The sequence below is a fragment of the Coturnix japonica genome, chromosome Z (genome assembly GCF_001577835.2).
Source record: "Coturnix japonica isolate 7356 chromosome Z, Coturnix japonica 2.1, whole genome shotgun sequence".
NCBI classification, from domain to species: Eukaryota; Metazoa; Chordata; class Aves; order Galliformes; family Phasianidae; genus Coturnix; species Coturnix japonica.
In genome coordinates, this window is record NC_029547.1 from 7163599 (window position 1) to 7182390 (window position 18792).

The 18792-nt window shown below is 40.3% G+C and overlaps 1 protein-coding gene across 2 annotated transcripts in view; it reads left to right on the forward strand.

Annotated features, from left to right (window-relative positions):
- DNAI1 (dynein axonemal intermediate chain 1) overlaps positions 1–18792 on the forward strand; it is a 135807-nt gene that overhangs the window by 7902 nt on the left and 109113 nt on the right. Inside the window, exons 2-8 of one of the 2 annotated variants that reach the window (XM_015848293.2) lie at positions 2900–2959; positions 4781–4867; positions 5846–5926; positions 7354–7468; positions 11322–11398; positions 12409–12552; positions 14556–14690. In XM_015848293.2, the coding sequence (XP_015703779.1) occupies positions 2900–2959; positions 4781–4867; positions 5846–5926; positions 7354–7468; positions 11322–11398; positions 12409–12552; positions 14556–14690 (699 nt within the window). The remainder of the gene's footprint in view (positions 1–2899; positions 2960–4780; positions 4868–5845; positions 5927–7353; positions 7469–11321; positions 11399–12408; positions 12553–14555; positions 14691–18792) is intronic. The other variant, XM_015848294.2, reaches the window with a different exon arrangement.

The following is an 18792-nucleotide window of genomic DNA, read 5'->3' on the forward strand; positions in this document are numbered from 1 at the left end:
TTTAGATTCCCCTTTTAAGCTAAGCCATTCTGTGATCCTGGTGTTTTTGTTTGTTTGTTTGCTTGCTTGCTTTTCACAGAATCACAGAATTACCAAGGTTGGAAAAGACCTAGAAGATCATCTAGTCCAACCATAAGTTACCTTTTGTTATCCCTAAAACCATCTGTGCCCAGGCCTGCAGGTCTGCATTTCTTCAGCTGACCAATGGTGAACTGTTTGCAGCTGTGGAGTATCCAGTGCCAATTCCGTGCCCCATCATGAATCATCCTGTACTTGTGCTCCTGTTTGCCTTGTTCTCTTTCTCTGCTTCCAGGGTCATACTTGTTGTGGGCCAAGAGTTCAGACAACCAGCCAACCAGCTTCAGTCCTGAGGCTCTGCAATCTCAGTACAAAGCCCAGAGCACGTTGCTAGCAATGACAATCCCATATTACAGAGCTGAGCTACAGGCATGCACAGCCCCATCAGGAAGGACATTCCTGAGCTGAGGTATTCAGAGAAGTTAGAGTGGGAGAATGACAGCAAGAAGACAAGATTTGCAGTCTGCCCTGTTACAGTGGTGATCTGTGCCTTTTTTTCACAGAGCTTTGGGTTTTGCTGCTGTTCATTTTCCTACAATGTTCCTCACTTCTGTGCTGTGCTGGGTTATTGCTGCCTTTTTGATACCTGAGCTCACACTCTGTCCTTCAAAATTCTACACTGTGTGGGGAGTAGGGTAGGGTCTGTGCTCCTTCCAGATACTGGAATCAAATCCCAGCTCTCTTCAATGTCACTTTTGGATTTTAATACGGTTCCAGATATTTATTCACTTGTGGCTCTTTAGAGTATGTTAATTGAAATGTGTGCAACTGCCAAAACCAATTACCCTCAGATTGCCTCGTCAATGCCTTTACAGCAGGATAAATGCTTTTATATGCTCATTTACAAAGGGTAATAGTGAATAGGCTTTGTTTCCTCTTTAGAATTAAGAGTTTGTTTTTGATTCAGATCTAAATAATATTCTGCTCTGAAGCTCTGTTTTAAATTATGTTGCTTTTATCACATCTATTTCACATGTAATATCTTCCTTGCAGAACAGGAAGCTCTGTTGCTGAGCAGTGTCTTGGGGGAAGCAGGCTGTCTGTGTTATCCAGTGGTTTGAGTAGGGGCTGTGATGGCTGTGATGCCAAGGCTCCTGGGCTCTCTGCTATCACCCCAATGGGGGTTTTTAACGTAAATGTCATAATTATTTTTCTGATTTTTCTTCTTTTTGTGTGAGTCCATTTGACTAATAGTAATTTGTATTTTAAAGTAAGGCATGTTTTCTAAGCATAGAAATGTATCGGTCCTCTAATTTTTCATTGCTTTTAGTGTACATTTTCTGGAATAAAAATAATCACACTTTGTTAGTAACAGCTTGTATGATGGGAAACAATACTGGAAGGCACAGTCTCTCACCTCTGATTCACCTAATCTCATCTGAGAATACTTTCCTTCTTGGAAATGTCTTGCCACATCTTAATAAGTAATGGGACTTTAGAAGTAAGACTCGGAGATTCTGTGTGAAAGTGATTACAGGTACTTAATTTTTTAATACATAAGAAACAGAAGCAAATATTTATTCTTTATAATGAAGAGGAATCATGAGAGGAGCCTAGGAATCTGTGCAGCATCTCATGCTTTTCAATTTATCAATAAGAAATACAGAAAAGAGGATTAAACAAAGATAATGTAAAACAAGGCTTTCCAGCTAGAGAACTGAGAAAACCAGATCAAAACAGCAACTAGCAGGCTTCAACAGCAAGCAGTGGTTCTTTGCATATACACATCCATGCTCCCATTAGCAAGGCTTGTACAAGTCCTTGATGTAGGGTGTTGTCCGTGCTAGAAGTGAGCATGGATTCCAAAGTGCCTGAGTAAGTTTGTGGAGAAAATGGTTCACTGATATGAAACAAAAAAGATAATATTTCAGATTCAGAAATCCCCTTGAGGCTGGCTGGACCTTTGAACTGAGCTAAGAGGTATACTCTTATGTTCTTCTAAAGAAAATCAATAAACACATGGGAGCTTACCCCTCCACCTCTTTGTTTTTGTTCCTTCTTCTCTAGTATTTCCTTCTGGGTAACAAAATCAAATGCTTTTTCCAAGCAGAAACTCTGCTTTTCTCACCAGTCCCATCTGATGTTACCTGGGTCCATCCTTAAACTGTTCTTGTCAATATCTCTGATGTCTTCTCCTTTGTTTATCAGTTTTCCTCTTAAAATACAGTAGCCTCATTCTTTGCTTTCTGAGTTCTCCATCTCATCTGTCTCTCAGCATCTTCTCAAAAGGATCTTTCATTTCCTCTTCTGCTTTCTGTAGTCTTCACAAATCTTTGTCACCGTTGTCCTTGCATTTTTTCTTAACCTCTGGGCAACCTCCTTTAGAACTGCAGTATAAGCTCCCTGAAAACAACTGTCTTGTTCTCCTTAAAGCCTATCTTAAAATTTTTCTTTGCTGTGATTTGCTCAAGGAGGTTGTTGGTGCTTAACTTCCCAGTTATTGATCAGTTTTCCATGTTTTTTTTCAGTAATCCTCTCTTCGTAGGTACTAACCTTCTATCTATGACCTCACTGTGGCAGGCAAGCATTTGGGGCAAGTTGGTCTTTCTGGTGTATCTGAGTGAGGAGCTAGAACGTGGTGTGTGTGACATAAATGTGAACCACAGATAAGGCACTGCATTTCTCCATTCTGTTGAACTTATATTTTGACTGTGGCTACCTTTCATTCAGACAACACTTAGAAAAAAGTACTGGTATATCTGGCTTTTGAAACATGCCATTGCAGCAAACCTTAGCAAGCACATTAAAATGATATTCTACTCCAGTTAAATTGGGGAACACAGTGTTGTGAAGTTTTATGTTGGGTCTGTTCTCACTTCAGAGCCAAAGTGGACCTCAAGGAGGAAAGGCTGGACAACCGAGGCTTTCACTTAAAAAACGGGTAAGATCACAAATCTGGGAGTTTTAAATTGTCATTTTTTCTTCTTTGTCTATGAGATGCAAACTAGATTCTGCCTGAACAATGATTTTCTTTTATGGTGTTAGTAACATTCCAATTGATCTAACAGTAAGGGGTAGCTCTAGAATATTCCACTGAAAAGGGAATTACACTAGCAAGGTAGAATAAAAATGGAAGCTGGAAAAAAGGCAGAGTTTTGGTAAGCTGCAAAATGAAAACTTTTTTTTGTTTTTCTTTTTAAGTATGTGATATAAATTCCAAACTATAAGCTGACAAAGGCTGTGAGAAAACTGCCTGCTCTGGTTGGAAAATTCAAAACATATTCCAGATTCATTTATTAACATAGGAATACAAGCATTAGAGAAAACAGTGTTAACTTTTTGACTGTGGACCTCCTGATAATTCTTTCACTGGCAGGCAGATAAGTGCTTAGAATAACAACCTTAATCTACCTTCTTCTTTTATAGAGACAGAACACAAGCTGATGTAGATGGTTTATCGCCATTGGTATGAATGGGGGAAGGACAATTTACATGCTTTTAAAGAGACCTTGTGACAAACAGTGTTTTACCTTCTTAGAGTAAATTATAGTCCTGTTATTTTCCCCCCTTTTTAGTCTCTTAAAGAGGAAGGTTATTGACTTTCAAATAAAAAATGAAAGAAACACAGAAAACCCAACACTATTTTTATCTTCGTCACTAGAAAAATAACAGCTCTGAACTAAGTGGCATTGAGTTGTGTATGATAAATGTCCTACAAGCAGGTGTTCATGTGGGTAGCATTAAATCACAGACAACTGTTCTGCCCTCATAGTCTTCTGAGAATTGAGGAGCCTGACCTTCCTTCTAGCTTGTTTCATTTTGGCTTCCTTTACCCTTAGAAGAAAAAGGTTGCAGCCTGTGAACTTCCCTGGCTTCTGGCATATGCAAAATTCTCAGTTACTTTAAGGCACTGCATGCTTTTACACATCACTGTGCTTTTAACTTTTGTGGTGCTCTGCTTTGCTAGGTCTTGCAAACAGCCTTCACTTACACCCTGGATTAATTGGCAGCTCCATATGGCTATAAAGTTTAATAGACCAGAGAGACCTGTATTTAAAAAAGTGATTGATTTATTTTAAAACAACTCATTACACATTTCAGACTGAGGGAGAAACTTTATGCTGAGCAGTTAAATACCATAATCAGCAACCTCATGTTCTAGCAGTTTATCTGTAATGACCAGTAATTGAAATTCATCCCTTCTGTGATCCGTTTCCTATTAATGATACCATATCATGATATCAACCCTAGCCCAGCCCCAGGAGAGCAGCTTTCACCACTGTAGGCATGCAGAGCTGCTGGACTTTGCAAAAAAACAGCATTCATCCAGAAGTCACATCCTAGCAGCTTAATATCTTAATCTAATTTCTAAATGTAGCTTATAACACTTTAGAAGTTATTAAAAGTACTTAAATTATGCCTTTGAATAGTGTTTAAGTATGGGTTATTTGGGTAATTATGTGGTCAAAAGAAACAACTGTCAACTTTTGAACTGAAATTCAAGTGGAGTTTCTTGAGTTTTGTTATTGAAATTGCTCCTGTTTTATAATGGGTCTGGAATTACCTCCAGACAGGATCTCCTCCAACCCATTGAACTATTGTTGCCAAGTACTTACAAATTTGGGGCTATCTGGTCTGTTCTCTGCAAAGATGAACAGGGAAATGCTGGTGGTCTTTGCACCATTCATACAGAAGTGCCTCTGTGAGTGAGAAAACCAATCACATTCCTGGTGTTTGAATTGACTTCCTTTCCCTGTGCTAGGATGAAGATACAGCCACTGAAGGTGGAGAAGGAGTGGATGAGTCAACTGCGGTCAGACCTCTAGGTCAGCTGGAACTGACTGAAGCCGTGAGTACAAAACAGTGTCTGTTCTTGTCATGAGAGGTGTACAAAATTCCATAAACTGAAGCCTACCTCTTACCCTTTTTTTTTTTTCCTCCCCTTCTTTTTTTCCTTTTTCTATTTTTTCTGGAGGAACTTCTGCAAGAGTAAGACTAATAGCTGTTAATGTACAGTGTCTGGAGCACAAACTAAAATGGCTTTCAGCAGGAAAGTGGGGAGAATGTGCTTTGAAACAGCTCTGGGTTTGAGGCAAAGTAAATCTATATGGAATTGATCCAGGAGGGGAATGGGGCCAAGTCCTCCCTCAGATAAGGAAGACACCGGTGCTAACCCTGCTTTTCAGGAGCCCGAGTGAGTTTGACTCACGGAGTCATACATAGAGGGGGTCCTTTTGTTTTAAGGCCATTTCTTGCCCTCTTGGTTAATGCCTTCAATCACCCTTCTAACATTATTTTTCTCTTTTCTAATGGCTGTATAAAACCATAGTGTTGCTTCCTGTCCTCCAAACAGCTCTCAAAAGGAAGCTACGCATACTTCCTCCTCCTCAAGCAGTAAAATCTGTTGACACCAGTACTACTTTTTGTTTGAACTGGTTGAGTTTGCAAGAACTGCTACTGTGTTGAGTGTTTACTGGATTTATAGAATGTGTGTACTTCAAGACAAAGGTTTGTCATTTTTGCCATACAAATGCAGCTAGCTTTTCTCAAGTGCTACCACAGCTTAGACAAAAATTAACGTGATGACTAAAGAATTCCAAGAAACCCACCAGAGTGTTACAATAGGAAGCAAGATGATTTTGTTCTTGATGCCGCTCTCAGCTACCTTGACTCACACCACTGTTCTCGTGGAGGCTAAAACTACAAGCAATGTACTTGCAGCAAACATCTTAGAACTGAGTATAAAGAACCTGGTGATCTTTGTGTGTTCTATTTTGTAATAACAGTGAAGTTTTCTTTATGATGCTATTTTGTTTCTCTTCCAAAGGAATTAAAAAAGGAAATTACACGTGTTCTGACAGCAAATAATCCACATGCTCCAAAGAATATCGTCAGATACAACTTTAAAGTAAGTGTGGAATGACCACTAAAACAAGAATGAGGTTTTTTTGCAATTAACTGTTTCTGAGTTTTCTTTTTATTTCCTCCTATCAGGTGATTTATTTTTATACGGCTTCATCTTTTGCATATTTACTGGCAATACTTTCTAGAGGAAGTATTAGAGGATAAAAGGCAGTCGTCTATTTGGTCTATAAGCAGTTATGCCTCAGTATCCTTAGATCTAGATTCAGTTGTTTGCATTAAAAAAATACAGAAAAAATCAGGAATATGTTTTATGAAATCAGTGACAAGGGCTCTATTAATGATGAGTAGGAGTGACCAGGGGAGGGTGCATCAAATACTGCCAGGAAACATCCAAGAGTCACACCTTCATATGTCTGTGTATGCTGCATTACCCCAGAGAGGCTTTCTCCAGCTACCATTTACTATGAGCAGCATAGGCAGGGGCAAAGGGGAAGGGTGGCTCTGCCTCCCCCCGCTCCCTCAGAAGGGTTGCACCTCCTGAAAGAAATGAGAGTCCCTAGGGACAGCTCTTCCAGCTCTGGCTCGGATTAATGCCAGCTTTAGGCAGGGAACAGACAAGCAGGTGAAATAGACCTGAGCTTGTCTCATCTCTGCATTACTCTAAACAGTCTGACAACCATTACACTACATCACCAGAAAAATTCCAGTCTTCTGGAAGCTAGTGGGGTATCTTTCTCCTCTACTTGGGTGTTGATGTTTTCCATCTTTATGGGATAGAAGCAGGTGACAAGCAGTCCATATCTTCAAGTCCTCCACAGTGAGTGAAGTGGGCTCAATACTATGCTCTCATGGATACAGGAAGCATTCATATTTTTAGAAGGAAACTACTGAAGCATCTGTGCTCTGCAGTTACTTCTGATTGCTTTTAGGCGTAGCTCTATGTCTTAATATGTAGTTTGAACCTGAGTGCATGACTGCTCTGTACGGTGACCTTCAAGCAAGTGCCAATAAAATTAGCTTCAGATAGCTGAATTAGTGTAGTGCTTATAAGCCTGAGCACAGTGCTAAGAGCTTGTACTGTTTCCAAATCAGAGCTGCTCTCTCTGTGTGGTGCTGCTCTCATATAGGAATGACAGCTCATTCAGGTATCTCAGCACAATAGAACACTGAAGTCTTTTATGGAGTGCTGTGCAATAGAGATGTACTAGAATTATATTTAAACTCCCTTTCTATGGTCGTTTTGGAGAGCCTGAGGTTTCATGTTCTCACTTCTTTTCCTTGTATTTTTAATGCATGACTTTCAGTGTCTTGAGATATAAATAACTGCTGAAGAAACTCAGTGTAAAAATGTTAACAGCAAACATTTTATCAGTATGGGACTTATTAGCTTTAGCAATTTAGGCCAAACAGTATTTCTGGCTTAAAAATATATTTCACCATGCTGATTGTATTGTTTTTTCATTTTTATAGGAACGAGCTTACAAGCCAATAAGCAATATAGATCAAACAGCCATTCACTTCTCTTTGAAAGGGAACCTGATACCCAAAGATTCTGATGAAGGCAGACGGCAGAGCCTGAGATCAGGTTGGTTTGTTTTCTGAAATCACAATCATTTTCATCTGGGCGCTGGTATCATTTAAAATCACAGAATCACCAAAGTTGGAAAAGACCTGCAAGATCACCCACTTCAACCATCCATTTACCTACAACAGTTCTCACTAATTTATTCAATGTGAGGGATATAATCATACTTCACAACCACAGAATTAAACAGATTGCATATTCCTCAAGAAATGAAAATGGAAGAACATACACACAGCCAGATAGATGTTTGCCACGGTGTAGAAAACGATACCTGCTTTTGAAGCCAGGTTAACACCACCCGCTGACATTTTCAGAGCTATTTAATGTCTTTTAAGTATCTTCTACTACAATTGGCTGGACATACATGTCCAAGCTCCTTATCCTGCTTTGAGAATTTCAGCCATGGTTTAAAGTCTTAAAGCAGATTTGTTCAGAGGCAAGATGAGTGTTTGGGAAACTGTTATATACTTGGCACATTCTTCCTCTCTTATCATGATATGCAGTAGACAGTGTGAGATATAAGACACTGAGCGAGTTGAACCTTTGATTTGAGCTAGTCATCTACATGGACTCGTGCAAAGCATTTGATGCTGTCCTGCATGACACCATGGTTGCCAAATTGGAGAAAAATAGATTTGATGGACGAACCACTGGCTGGATGTGGAATTGGCTGGATGGTTGCACTCACAGAATTGCGGAACCACAGAATCGTAGGGATTGGAAGGGACTTCCAGAGATCATCAAGTCCAACCCCACTTGGTTGTGTCCAGGCAGGTCTTGAATATCTCCAGATACTCCACAACGCCCTGGGCAGCCTGTTTCAGTGCTCCATCACCCTTACCGTAAAGAACTTCTTGCGCATACTCGTGCGGAACTTCCTACGCTCCAGTTTCTGGCCGTTTCCCCTTGCCCTGTCTCCATACACTGCTGAAAAGAGTCTGACCTCACCACTTTGCCTCCCATACCTCAGATATTTAGAGACTTGGATCAGGTCCCCTCTCAGTTTTCTTTTCTTAAGGCTAAACAGACCCAGTTCACTTAGCCTTTCTTCATAGGGGAGATGCTCCAGGCCCTTCACCATCTTTGTGGCCTTCTGTTGAACTCTCTCCATGAGATCTCTATCTTTTTTGTACTGGGGAGCCCAGAACTGGACACAGTATTCCAGTTGAGGCCTTAACAGGGCAGAGTAGAGAGGGAGGATGACCTCCCTCGACCTGCTGGACACGCTCTTTTTAATGCACCCCATAATGCCATTGGCCTTTTTGGCTGCAAAGGCACACTGCTGGCTCATGGCCAACCTGTCATCCACCAGGACGCCCAGGTCCCTCTCAGCAGAGCTCCTCTCCATCAGGTCATCCCCCAATCTTTACTGGTGCATGCAATTATTTCTACCCAGGTGCAAGACTCTACACTTGCTTTTGTTAAACCTCATCTGATTTCTTAATGCCCAGGTCTCCAGCCTGTCCAGGTCTCGCTGAATGGCAGCACAGCCTTCAGGTGTGTCAGCCAATCCTCCCAACTTCTTATAATCAGCAATCTTGCTGAGGGTGGTCACTATCCTCTTGTCAAGGTCATTGATGAACATGCTGAACAAAATTGGACCCAGCACCGTAACACCGCTAGCTACAGGTCTCCAACTGGACTCTGCACCGCTAATGATGATTCTCTGTGCTCTGCCAGTCAGCCAGTTCTCAACCCACCGCATTGTCCACTCATCTATCCCACACTTCCTCAGCTTTGTTATAAGGATGTCGTGGGAGACAGTATCAAGTGCCTTGCTGAAATCAAGGTTGACTACATCCACTCTCCCCCAACCCACCCAGCTGGTGACAACATCATAGAAGGCCACCAGGTTGGTTGAGCATGACCTCCCCTTGGTGAACCCATGCTGACTACTCCTGATAACTTCCTTTTCTCCCAGTTGTCTGGAGATGGCATCCAGCACAGGCTGTTCCATCACCTTTCCAAGGACAGAGGTGAGGCTGACTGGCCTGTATTTACCTGTATCTTCCTTCTTGCCCTTTTTGAAGACTGGAGCAACACTGGCTATCCTCCAGTCTTCAGGCACCTCCCCCATTCTCCAAGACTTCTCAAAGATGATAGAGCAATCACCTCCATCGGTACCTTTGGATGCACCCTATAGGGTCCCATGAATTTATGAACATTAGTGTTGCCTAGTCGCTCACAGGCTACCTCTTCCCAAGTCTTCCATTCCCCAGACCCTCTCACTAACCTCCAGGGTCTGGGATTCCTGAGGGAGAGCTTTTTCACTGAAGACAGAACCAAAGAAGTTGTTCAGTATCTCTGCCTTCCCAGCACCCACGTTATCAGAACACCCCCCTCACTTATAGGGGTCCCACATTCTCCCTAGTCTTCCTTTTACTGTTAACATACTTAAAAAAGCCTTTTTTATTATCCTTTATCACTTTTGCCAGATTCAATTCCAAGTGGGCTTTAGCTTTCCTTGTTGCATCCCTGCAGGCCCTGACAACATTTCTATATTCTTCCCAACTGGTCAGACCCTTTTTCCACATTTCATGGATGTTCTTCTTTCATTGTGGGGACAGGCTGAGAGAGTTGGGATTCTTAATCCTGGAGCAGAGAATGCTCTCGGAACACCTTATGGTGGCCTTCCAGTACCTGAAGGAGGCCAACAGGAAGGCTGGGGAGGGATTTTTTACAAAGGTATATGGTTAGAGGATGAGAGGAAATGTATTTAAACAGAAGGAAAGTAGATTTAGGAAGAAATTCTGTACTGTGAGGGTGGTGAGACACTGGAACAGGCTGCCTAGAGAGGTTGTGGATGCCTCTTCCCTGAAAGCATTCAAGGTCTGGCTGGATGGGGCTGTGAGCAGCCTGGTCTAATGAGATGAGTCCCTGCCTATAGCAGAGGGCTGGAACCAGATGGTCCTAACGATCCCCTCCAATGCAAACCATTCTGTGGCTCTAGTATTGCGATACTTATGTTACCCGTTGGGTAACATGCTTTAATCAGACACTAGGAAGCTGTGCTGTCAGGAAACATTCCTAGGTTAGGATTTTCCTCAGGGAAGAAGTGTGCAGTGATTTTTCTCATGTTTCGGCTGCTTGAGAAAGAAGCTGTGTCACAAAGAATGTCCTGTCAAGGTGGTAACGCAATGATATCACTGTTCCTGAGAACAGTTGTTACCAGTGGCCTTGGAGGGGTAGAGCCTCTTTTCTTTTACACTTAACAAAATACGTACAATGATTTGAAGTATGACAAAATGCTAAATAGAATTGTCATTGCCACAAAAGATTGGATTGTTGGTGTTGGCAATGCTTTTCTTTGTGTGCAAATGAACCAGTTTAAATCAGCTCGATGCTAGCTAGCATCGCTACACACTCAAGGCTGTGACTGGAATGTAGATATCCATCATTGTCTTAATACGATGTTGTGGTTTAACCAAGCAGTCAGCTAGTACATTTATTTTTATCTGTATAAGTAAGAACAAATCACACTGTAGCTCTTCTGTACCTTGAGAGCATTGCTCATAGTTGTATGTAACAGCAGACATTTTTAGATGTCCAGAGCTGAAAGGATACTCCAGAAACAGTTACTCAGATCAGAATTCATTTCAGAATTTTTGAGTGAAAATCAGATTTTTATCACATTTCAGTGAGAATTATTGCAGTCTGGTCTAGTAATGCTGGTTTCTATGTCTTTGAGCAATCACCCTGCAAACTGGGAATTGGTTACTCTGTTGTCTAATGAGAAAGCATTAGAAAAGAATGTATTTCTATATTAATACTGAAGAAGATAGAACAGTCTGCAGAATATCATATATTGTATCCTATTATCCTAGATTCATTCACTTATCTTTTCTGTCATCAGAAAAAGCTCCTGAGACTTCTGCAGAGGTATCTCAAGAGGCAGAGATTAAAGATGAAAAAAGCACAGAAGATACTCAGGTAATTCTCCATAGTCAGCTAAGAGCTGTCCTTTTTATTTTTAATATTAGATTGGAAACCCTCTTTATTATAAAACGAGCTCACTGAGATGCTTCTATAATCTACTCTTTTGTACCTGAGATGCCTCAGCTGAGATCCTGCACTTTCTCCTGAATAGCTGGGGTCTTCCTGCCTTTCCTTGGTTTGGAGAAGGTGTACATGGGATGGCAGGTCCCTTTATACTAGCTCTGTCTTCATCCAGATACTATGTCATGATGGATTGTAATTTGCTGGGACCTGGAATATTTCTGAACAGTATGTGAAATCTGTTTTTCCATGAAAGGGAAGTTGGTTAAAAATAAAATATAGAGAGATTAAAACAGCAAGCACAACTAGCTTAACTGAGGTGTGGCTGACTTAGAAACAGTTGGCTGATCAGGAAAGGAATATGCTATGAACAGTTTGTTCTTACCAACACAGTGTCATGCCCTGTAATCAATTTCTAACTAGTTTCAGATAGAGTTGACTATCTACAAAAGCAGTGAAAACATAAATTCATGGGACTCTAATACAGTCTTCTGATCCTCAGTCCAATTTATTTTATCAAAGGCACTCATGCTATATTATCCTATTCATATCAGGATCTGCTTTAAAGTAACTTCATTTCCTGTTCCTCTCTTTCTCCATTTGGATACTTGTCCAGAATCTCCTTGCTCTGATAGCTAGAAGTCTCCTAATTATCATCTTTTATATTTTGATCTTAATTTTTTCCTTTGCCAACCTACTGCTATTTGAATAGGAACCAACATTGCTGTCTAGCTGAAACAGTTTTTGCCCTGTGATGTAACCCAACCTGCTCCCAGATCCTCTCAGCTACAGCTGGACTTACTCACTTATTTGCCTATTTCACTATTGTCCCACTCCAAATCTTCAATAACAGCCTCTGCTCCTAGGCAGCAAAATTCCAGCAGTCTGGTAAGTGCTTCAAAAGAAAGGAGGAAGTATCTGATCCTTCTGGGGTTCTCTTGCAGGCTGCGGAAGAGGCAAAGGCAGAGGGGGCAGGTGAAGCAGAAGCAGCAGAAGAGCCTCCTCCCCCCCAAAAAAAGGAGAAGAAGCTTGCAAACCAGTTCAACTTCATTGAGAGATCTTCAAGGACACGTGACAACCCTTTGCGGGTACAACTGCTGCTGTATTTTCCTTCAGTGACCCAGGGAACCTTTCCTTTGGGTGGGCAAGTGGAGCATCAGTTTGTGTCATACTGTGTAGTCCTTGTAGATGCTGGTAAGAGGGGAAAACAAAAATCACATCAGTTTTTCAGTGTGGCAAAACAACATTTGACAGTGGTAACACATTTGGGGTAAAGTAGTGACCAAAAAATTCATGCCTTAAGGACTCCAGAACAGCCTATAAAAATTTGGTGCTACTGTAAATCCTTACACCTCTTCTTGGTCCACAAGAAAATCTGTATTTGCAACATAACCAGTAATGTTTGTGCAGTGATCTGGGGGTTATTTGGACTCTGAATCAGTCCAAGATCAATATTATTCTCAGTACCTGCTATGAGAAGGTAGTTTCCACACCTGGGCCATGTCACTGCACAGCGTCTCAGTGTATAAATTACACCTTTTTATGCTTTCTTTTTTCTTTTTTTAATTTAGGAAAGAGCATCCCAATCTTAGCCTACACCTTGTAGAAACTTTTCAGACAGTGTTAACCAGGTATATCCTTTTGATTTCATTAACTATTTTGGAAAATATACAGCAAAATTGTTGTCTTTGCATTCCTTGTACTGGAATGAACTCCTGTATTGTGGCTTTGAGTTCTGGTTTGAACTGGAGAGCAAACAAACATGGTGCTATTTTCTGCTTTTATGTGTAAACTTTATTTCTGATGTCAGGTGTCTGGTCAGCTGGTTTTGATTGATCATTCACCACCAACCCCCAGCTGGTTTGTTTTAGAAGGCTTTAAATATTTAGAAATGGAAAATCACACTGTGAAAATGGTTCTGGGTTCAGCAAGAGCTGAGCTGAGCTCTTCAGGAACTGCAACTGCCTCCTAGAGGTACTCTAAGACTGGGACATGGCCCTCTTTAGGATGAGGAGCACTCTGTTGTTGACCATTTTCCATCAGTGCATGGTCAGTAAGCTGGTCATTTAGGAAGAACTGTGGTCCAACGTTCTTCCCTTCCCCTTTCCCTCTGCTTCCCTCCCCTCCCCTCCTTCTTCCTTTCTTTTCTTTTTTACTTTTTTGACAATGAGGTGACCTCAAAATCAGAGAATATAAAAATTGTGCATGAAATTTTTGAAAGCTAAGAGGAAATTTTTTTCTTTTTATTTTCCTGTCAAAAATATTTTAACATAAGCTGCTTTTCTGCAACTCTTTTGCCTCTTGTTCTTCCTTCTGCTCATAATTTCTTCATACAAAGTCCCCTGTTCTGCTTCTTCTCTCGCTTTTTTCATCACATTTTTTGCCCTTCCCTTGATATTTGGAAAATCTTCTCACTTCCACCTGCAAATTTATGACACAATGCACATTCTATATTCCAACATTTTAGTCTCCTTTGTATCTGAGTCATACTCCTCTTAAGATGATGTGTCAGATTCAGATTACCATTTCTCTTCGCTGAAAGTAATGTAACTGCTTCAGATTCAGTACTAGCACTGCAATACTAATGAATAATTCTCAAGTGGAAAAATTACTTTTGGATCTACTCAAGTAAGACATTCCTGGCATGTGGCTTAGCAGAAGATGTTAAACTGGTCTCAGTTTCCATTTCATCATATGCTTCAGAGATAGAGTCCAAGATTTAAATCGTGTTAAGCAGCTACAATTTAATTTTCCAACACCACATGAGAAATGTCACAGAACAGATGTTTAATACATGTTTCCTATTAAACACTGTACATTAGCCAAACAGAATATCCTACAAAAAAGTTACAGTGTCAAAGCACCAAGGAGAGTGTTGGAGAAGGGAAATTATCAGTACTATTATACCTTATTCTCAAGAAGTGAGACATGCCACATCAAGCTTTGAATATGTAGATTTGATCCTTCACTGTTTTGCCCACTGGCTTTATGCTGATTCCAGTGACAAGGTTACTGTTTGGATTGTGTGGATGATTTTTTTCTGGAGCATAATCAAGTCCTTACAAATTCTGCCTCTTAATCTGTCTCTCAGTGGAAGATCTATGATGCCTATGTGGTGGAGGTTGAGAAAATGGAAAAGTTAAAAGAGAAAGAAAAACCAAAAACTCAGACAGCAAAGAAAGAGGAGAAGAAGAAGGAAAAAAAGTTAACTTCCATGGAATTACAGGTATATCTCACAGCTCTAGAAGCAGCTTTCTGATAGTGGTAGAGAACACTTCAATTATGTAGCAACTCATGCTGACTCTGCAGCAAGTTCTGTCAGTTGGCATGTAGCAAACCTAAGAAATGCAAGTAATGGTTTTTGCTAGGAACCATATTTCCAAAACAGGGATTTCTTCCATTTTTGATGTATTGTACTTTTTATAGGAGTGCAAAACAATGTGAAACTGTAATATTGACTTTAAAGCTCATTTCAAAGAGCATTATCATGATTGTTTCTCATTTTTTATTAGCATATGAGCCATATGAGGGATAAAGGAATAAAATAAGTTGAAACACTCTTTGAATTTGTACAGAGTTTTCTGTGGGATGCATTAAGTCTTCTAATCTTAAAGGCAAAGAAATTTAGGATTTCTTCAAAATGCTACTAAAACAACGTATTAGAATAAATTCTGCTACTTTTTATTATTTTAATGATAATGCAATATGATTATAATGTATTTATAGTTGTATACAAATAAATTTTGTATAATAGGAGCACAGAGTTCAGTTCATAGCTTGCCCCTCTTGTATGTGCAGCTCTATCAGTGTAACTAGGATACACCTCTGTAATGTAAGCTGGCTCCTGAAACAGAATAGAGCACTTTCATACCATACACTGATTGGGCTGTAGAGGATTTGGCTGGCTGAGCTTTCTGAGTAGTCCTTAGACCTTAAAAGTCTTGCAGTTTAAACAGACAAGAAACGTGTTCTGACATTCACCTCCTGTGTATAGTGCCACTGATACCCACAGTACTTTATAAACTAATAAACCTTTCACCTGAGTAAGTGTTGAGAAGTCAGCAATGCAGTTATGGGCTTAAAGAGTGGAGTTCTTAAAGCTGACCATTAAAGTGGAAGAAAAATTCTACCTATTAAACCACATTGTAAAAAAAAAAACAAAACAAACAAAATTAAAAAAAAAATAAATTACTGCATGTTCAACTGACAACAGTGGGAAGCTGAAATCTATGTATTTATGATCCTTCCCTTTGGTACTTTGTCTTTCACTTGTAGCACTTTACAGGGTGATTACAGGAAAACCAGAAAGTGAGTACAATGAGAAAGTGTAATGGAAATCCTCTTTAAGCAGAGCCAGTATTTGACATTGAAATGTACTGTGAGACTGGTGGGATGGTTCGAAGTGTATGAAAAAGCTGATGAATTTTCCAGTCACTAACTGGAAATATACAATGTGGAGTAATCCAAAGCATCCAGGCACTACAATCTGATTACAAGTAGTTCTATACACATTCTGGAACTGCTATCATAAGGAGGATGTTGAGTTGCTCAAGTGTGTGCAGAGAAGAGCAACAGAACTGTAGAGGGGCCTAGAAAACAAGTATTATGAAGAGTAGCTGAGGGAACTGAAACTGCTTAGTCTGGAGGTGAGGAGTGCTGAGGGGAGACCTTATTGTTCTCTGCAGCTCCCTGAAAGGAGGTTGTAGTGAGAAGAGTGCAAGTCTTTTCTCTCAGGTGTCAAGTGATGGGACACAGGTGACATGATACACCAGCAGAGGTTTGGGTTGGACATTAGGAAGAATTTCTTCATGGAGAAGGTGGTGAAACATTGGAGCAGGTTACTCAAGAAGAGGTGGAGACCCCTCCTGAAGGTATTTTAAAGATGTGGATGCGGCTCTACAGGATGTGGCTTAGTGATGTGACTTGGTAAGTTAGGTTGGTAGTGGGAATTGATGATTCTGAAGGTGTTTTCCAACCTAGATGGTTCTATGGAAGTTAAAGATTGATGGCATCACAATCTGTATCTCTTATCTCAAGTTAGCAAATGGAAAGGTGGGCTTCCAAATTCTAACTTACAGGTTATATAGTTCTGGTTACATATAGCAATTTGAAAAAAGGCTTTTCCAGCTACACATTTTGTGCCTTTGGCTGTTGCTGAGGTGGAGATGTGGAATCGCTAGCAGGAAATATAGGTGATCTGCACAATGGCTAAAATCAAGGAACCTGTGACTAGAAGCAGTTATTGATTCCCACTGTTATTTCGGTATCAACTAAGTAGACAATGGAGCTACTGAGGCCATACTGGAATCAGCCCAAAGGAAGGAAGACAATAAAGTGAACAAATATTACCATAGGCAGATCACTGATGGAAGCTTTTCCTGTGTTAAGAAGCTGTGAAAGAGAACATCAAGCTCTAGAGCTACAGTTTGAGACTATAGTAGAGTTAGGTGAGGAATTAGAAACATCAGAATAAAATAAAGGGAAAACAGTACTAGTACTGAGTTAGAGGTGAGAAGAACATATGACTGACTGTGGAAGAAAGCAATCCATAAAAAAAAAAATGTGGCCAAAGGCAGAGAAGAGAAAGAGCTTTGATAGTTGAACAGAAGGGCACTGCTATAGGAGGAGAGGTAGAGTTAGGTCATGCATTACACTGGAGAATGGGGAGAAAAACAGAAAACAAACAGTTTGACAGAGCAGAGGGGAGTGGCAGGCAGCAGATAAAGCAATTGAGATTACCAAAATTATAGCTAAATGAAGGCTAAGAATGGTGTAAAAGAAGAATGCAAGTGAATGAAGGACAGAAAGTGTTTGACTGGAGTCTGATAGACTTTCAGAAATGTCTCAATCTGCCTGTCATACCAATGGATCTAGAGAGAATATGCTTTGCTACATCCAAGAGCAGCAATATAATGTTTAATTTTTTTCCCTTAGTTTTCAGTAAAGGCAGCAAAATAGAACACAGAGAAGGCTGAATACCAAAGAGAAATTAAATGAAACCTGAAAATAGCTTAAAGTGGGGAGAGCTAAGCAGAAGTGTTGTATCTGCTTGTCCTGTTCTTACTGTTCCTGAGCCATCTGCTTATGCCTCTGATTATAGAGTATCCCAGCCCAGAGATAGTCTTGGTCTGATCCAGTATGACCCTCCTTATGTTGTTATGTGAGCATAGAAATTACCTTGTTTGACATGGATGCAACATTAAGAGACTAATGCTGTTGAGTCGATGCAAGCTAGCTCCTCTTACCCTTGAGATGACAAGACACAAAACCACATGTCTGACAATAAGGACTTCTAGCAGATCTATCAAGAGGAGAGCGAAACGATGCAGTTGGAGAATAGCAAGGCCAGGTGATGTGTAAGAGAAGTAAAAACAATACCACTGGTCTAACCTTTAACAGTGCATGGCAGTAGAGTTAATTTAGAGAGGAAGAATACAAAATTGGGAGTAAATATGAAATGGAGTATGTGTTTAGCAAAGTAGCCTGTGTCCAAATAATCTCATCTTTTTTTGATAAGGGAAATTTTTTTTTCTTTAAAAATGGAAATACAATAAAGATAATCCTATAAATCTGTAGATCTATTGCTGTATAATGCCTTTGAGGAAATGATTAAGTAAACTGGAATGGCTGTTGCTAGTATAGATTGGGAAGGACTGGTGGAGTGGTAGGCTGTGTGTTTTGGAGCATTGGAAAAAGTCTTGGATGAAGTGAGGGCTTACTGCTTGAAATGGAAGGGAGAAACATGAATCTGTCAGTGAGTTTGGTGTGGATATAAAAAGAAAGGTACATTGCTGGAAAATCTTGTGTGAGGGATAGCAGAGGAATAACATTTCTGTTACATCTGTCCTACTACAGCATTACTTCTTCCTGAGATATGTGCAGTGAGATAGCCCAGATCACAGGGTCATAATTGTAATTTGGAAGCTCTCGGACAATCACCAGTTATTTTTATAACAGCGGAAAATTTTTTTATTGCCTGTATAATGCCTTTGAGGAATGATTAAGTAAACTGGAATGGCTGTTGCTAGTATAGATTGGGAAGGACTGGTGGAGTGGTAGGCTGTGTGTTTTGGAGCATTGGAAAAAGTCTTGGATAAAGTGGGGGGTTACTGCTTGAAATGGAAGGGAGAAACATGAATCTGTCAGTGAGTGGTGGATATAAAAAGAAAGGTACATTGCTGGAAAATCTCATGTGAGGGATAGCAGAGGAATAACATTTCTGTTACATCTGTCCTCTACAGCATTACTTCTTCCTGAGATATGTGCAGTGAGATAGCCCAGTCACAGGGTCATAATTGTAATTTGGAAGCTCTCGGACAATCACCAGT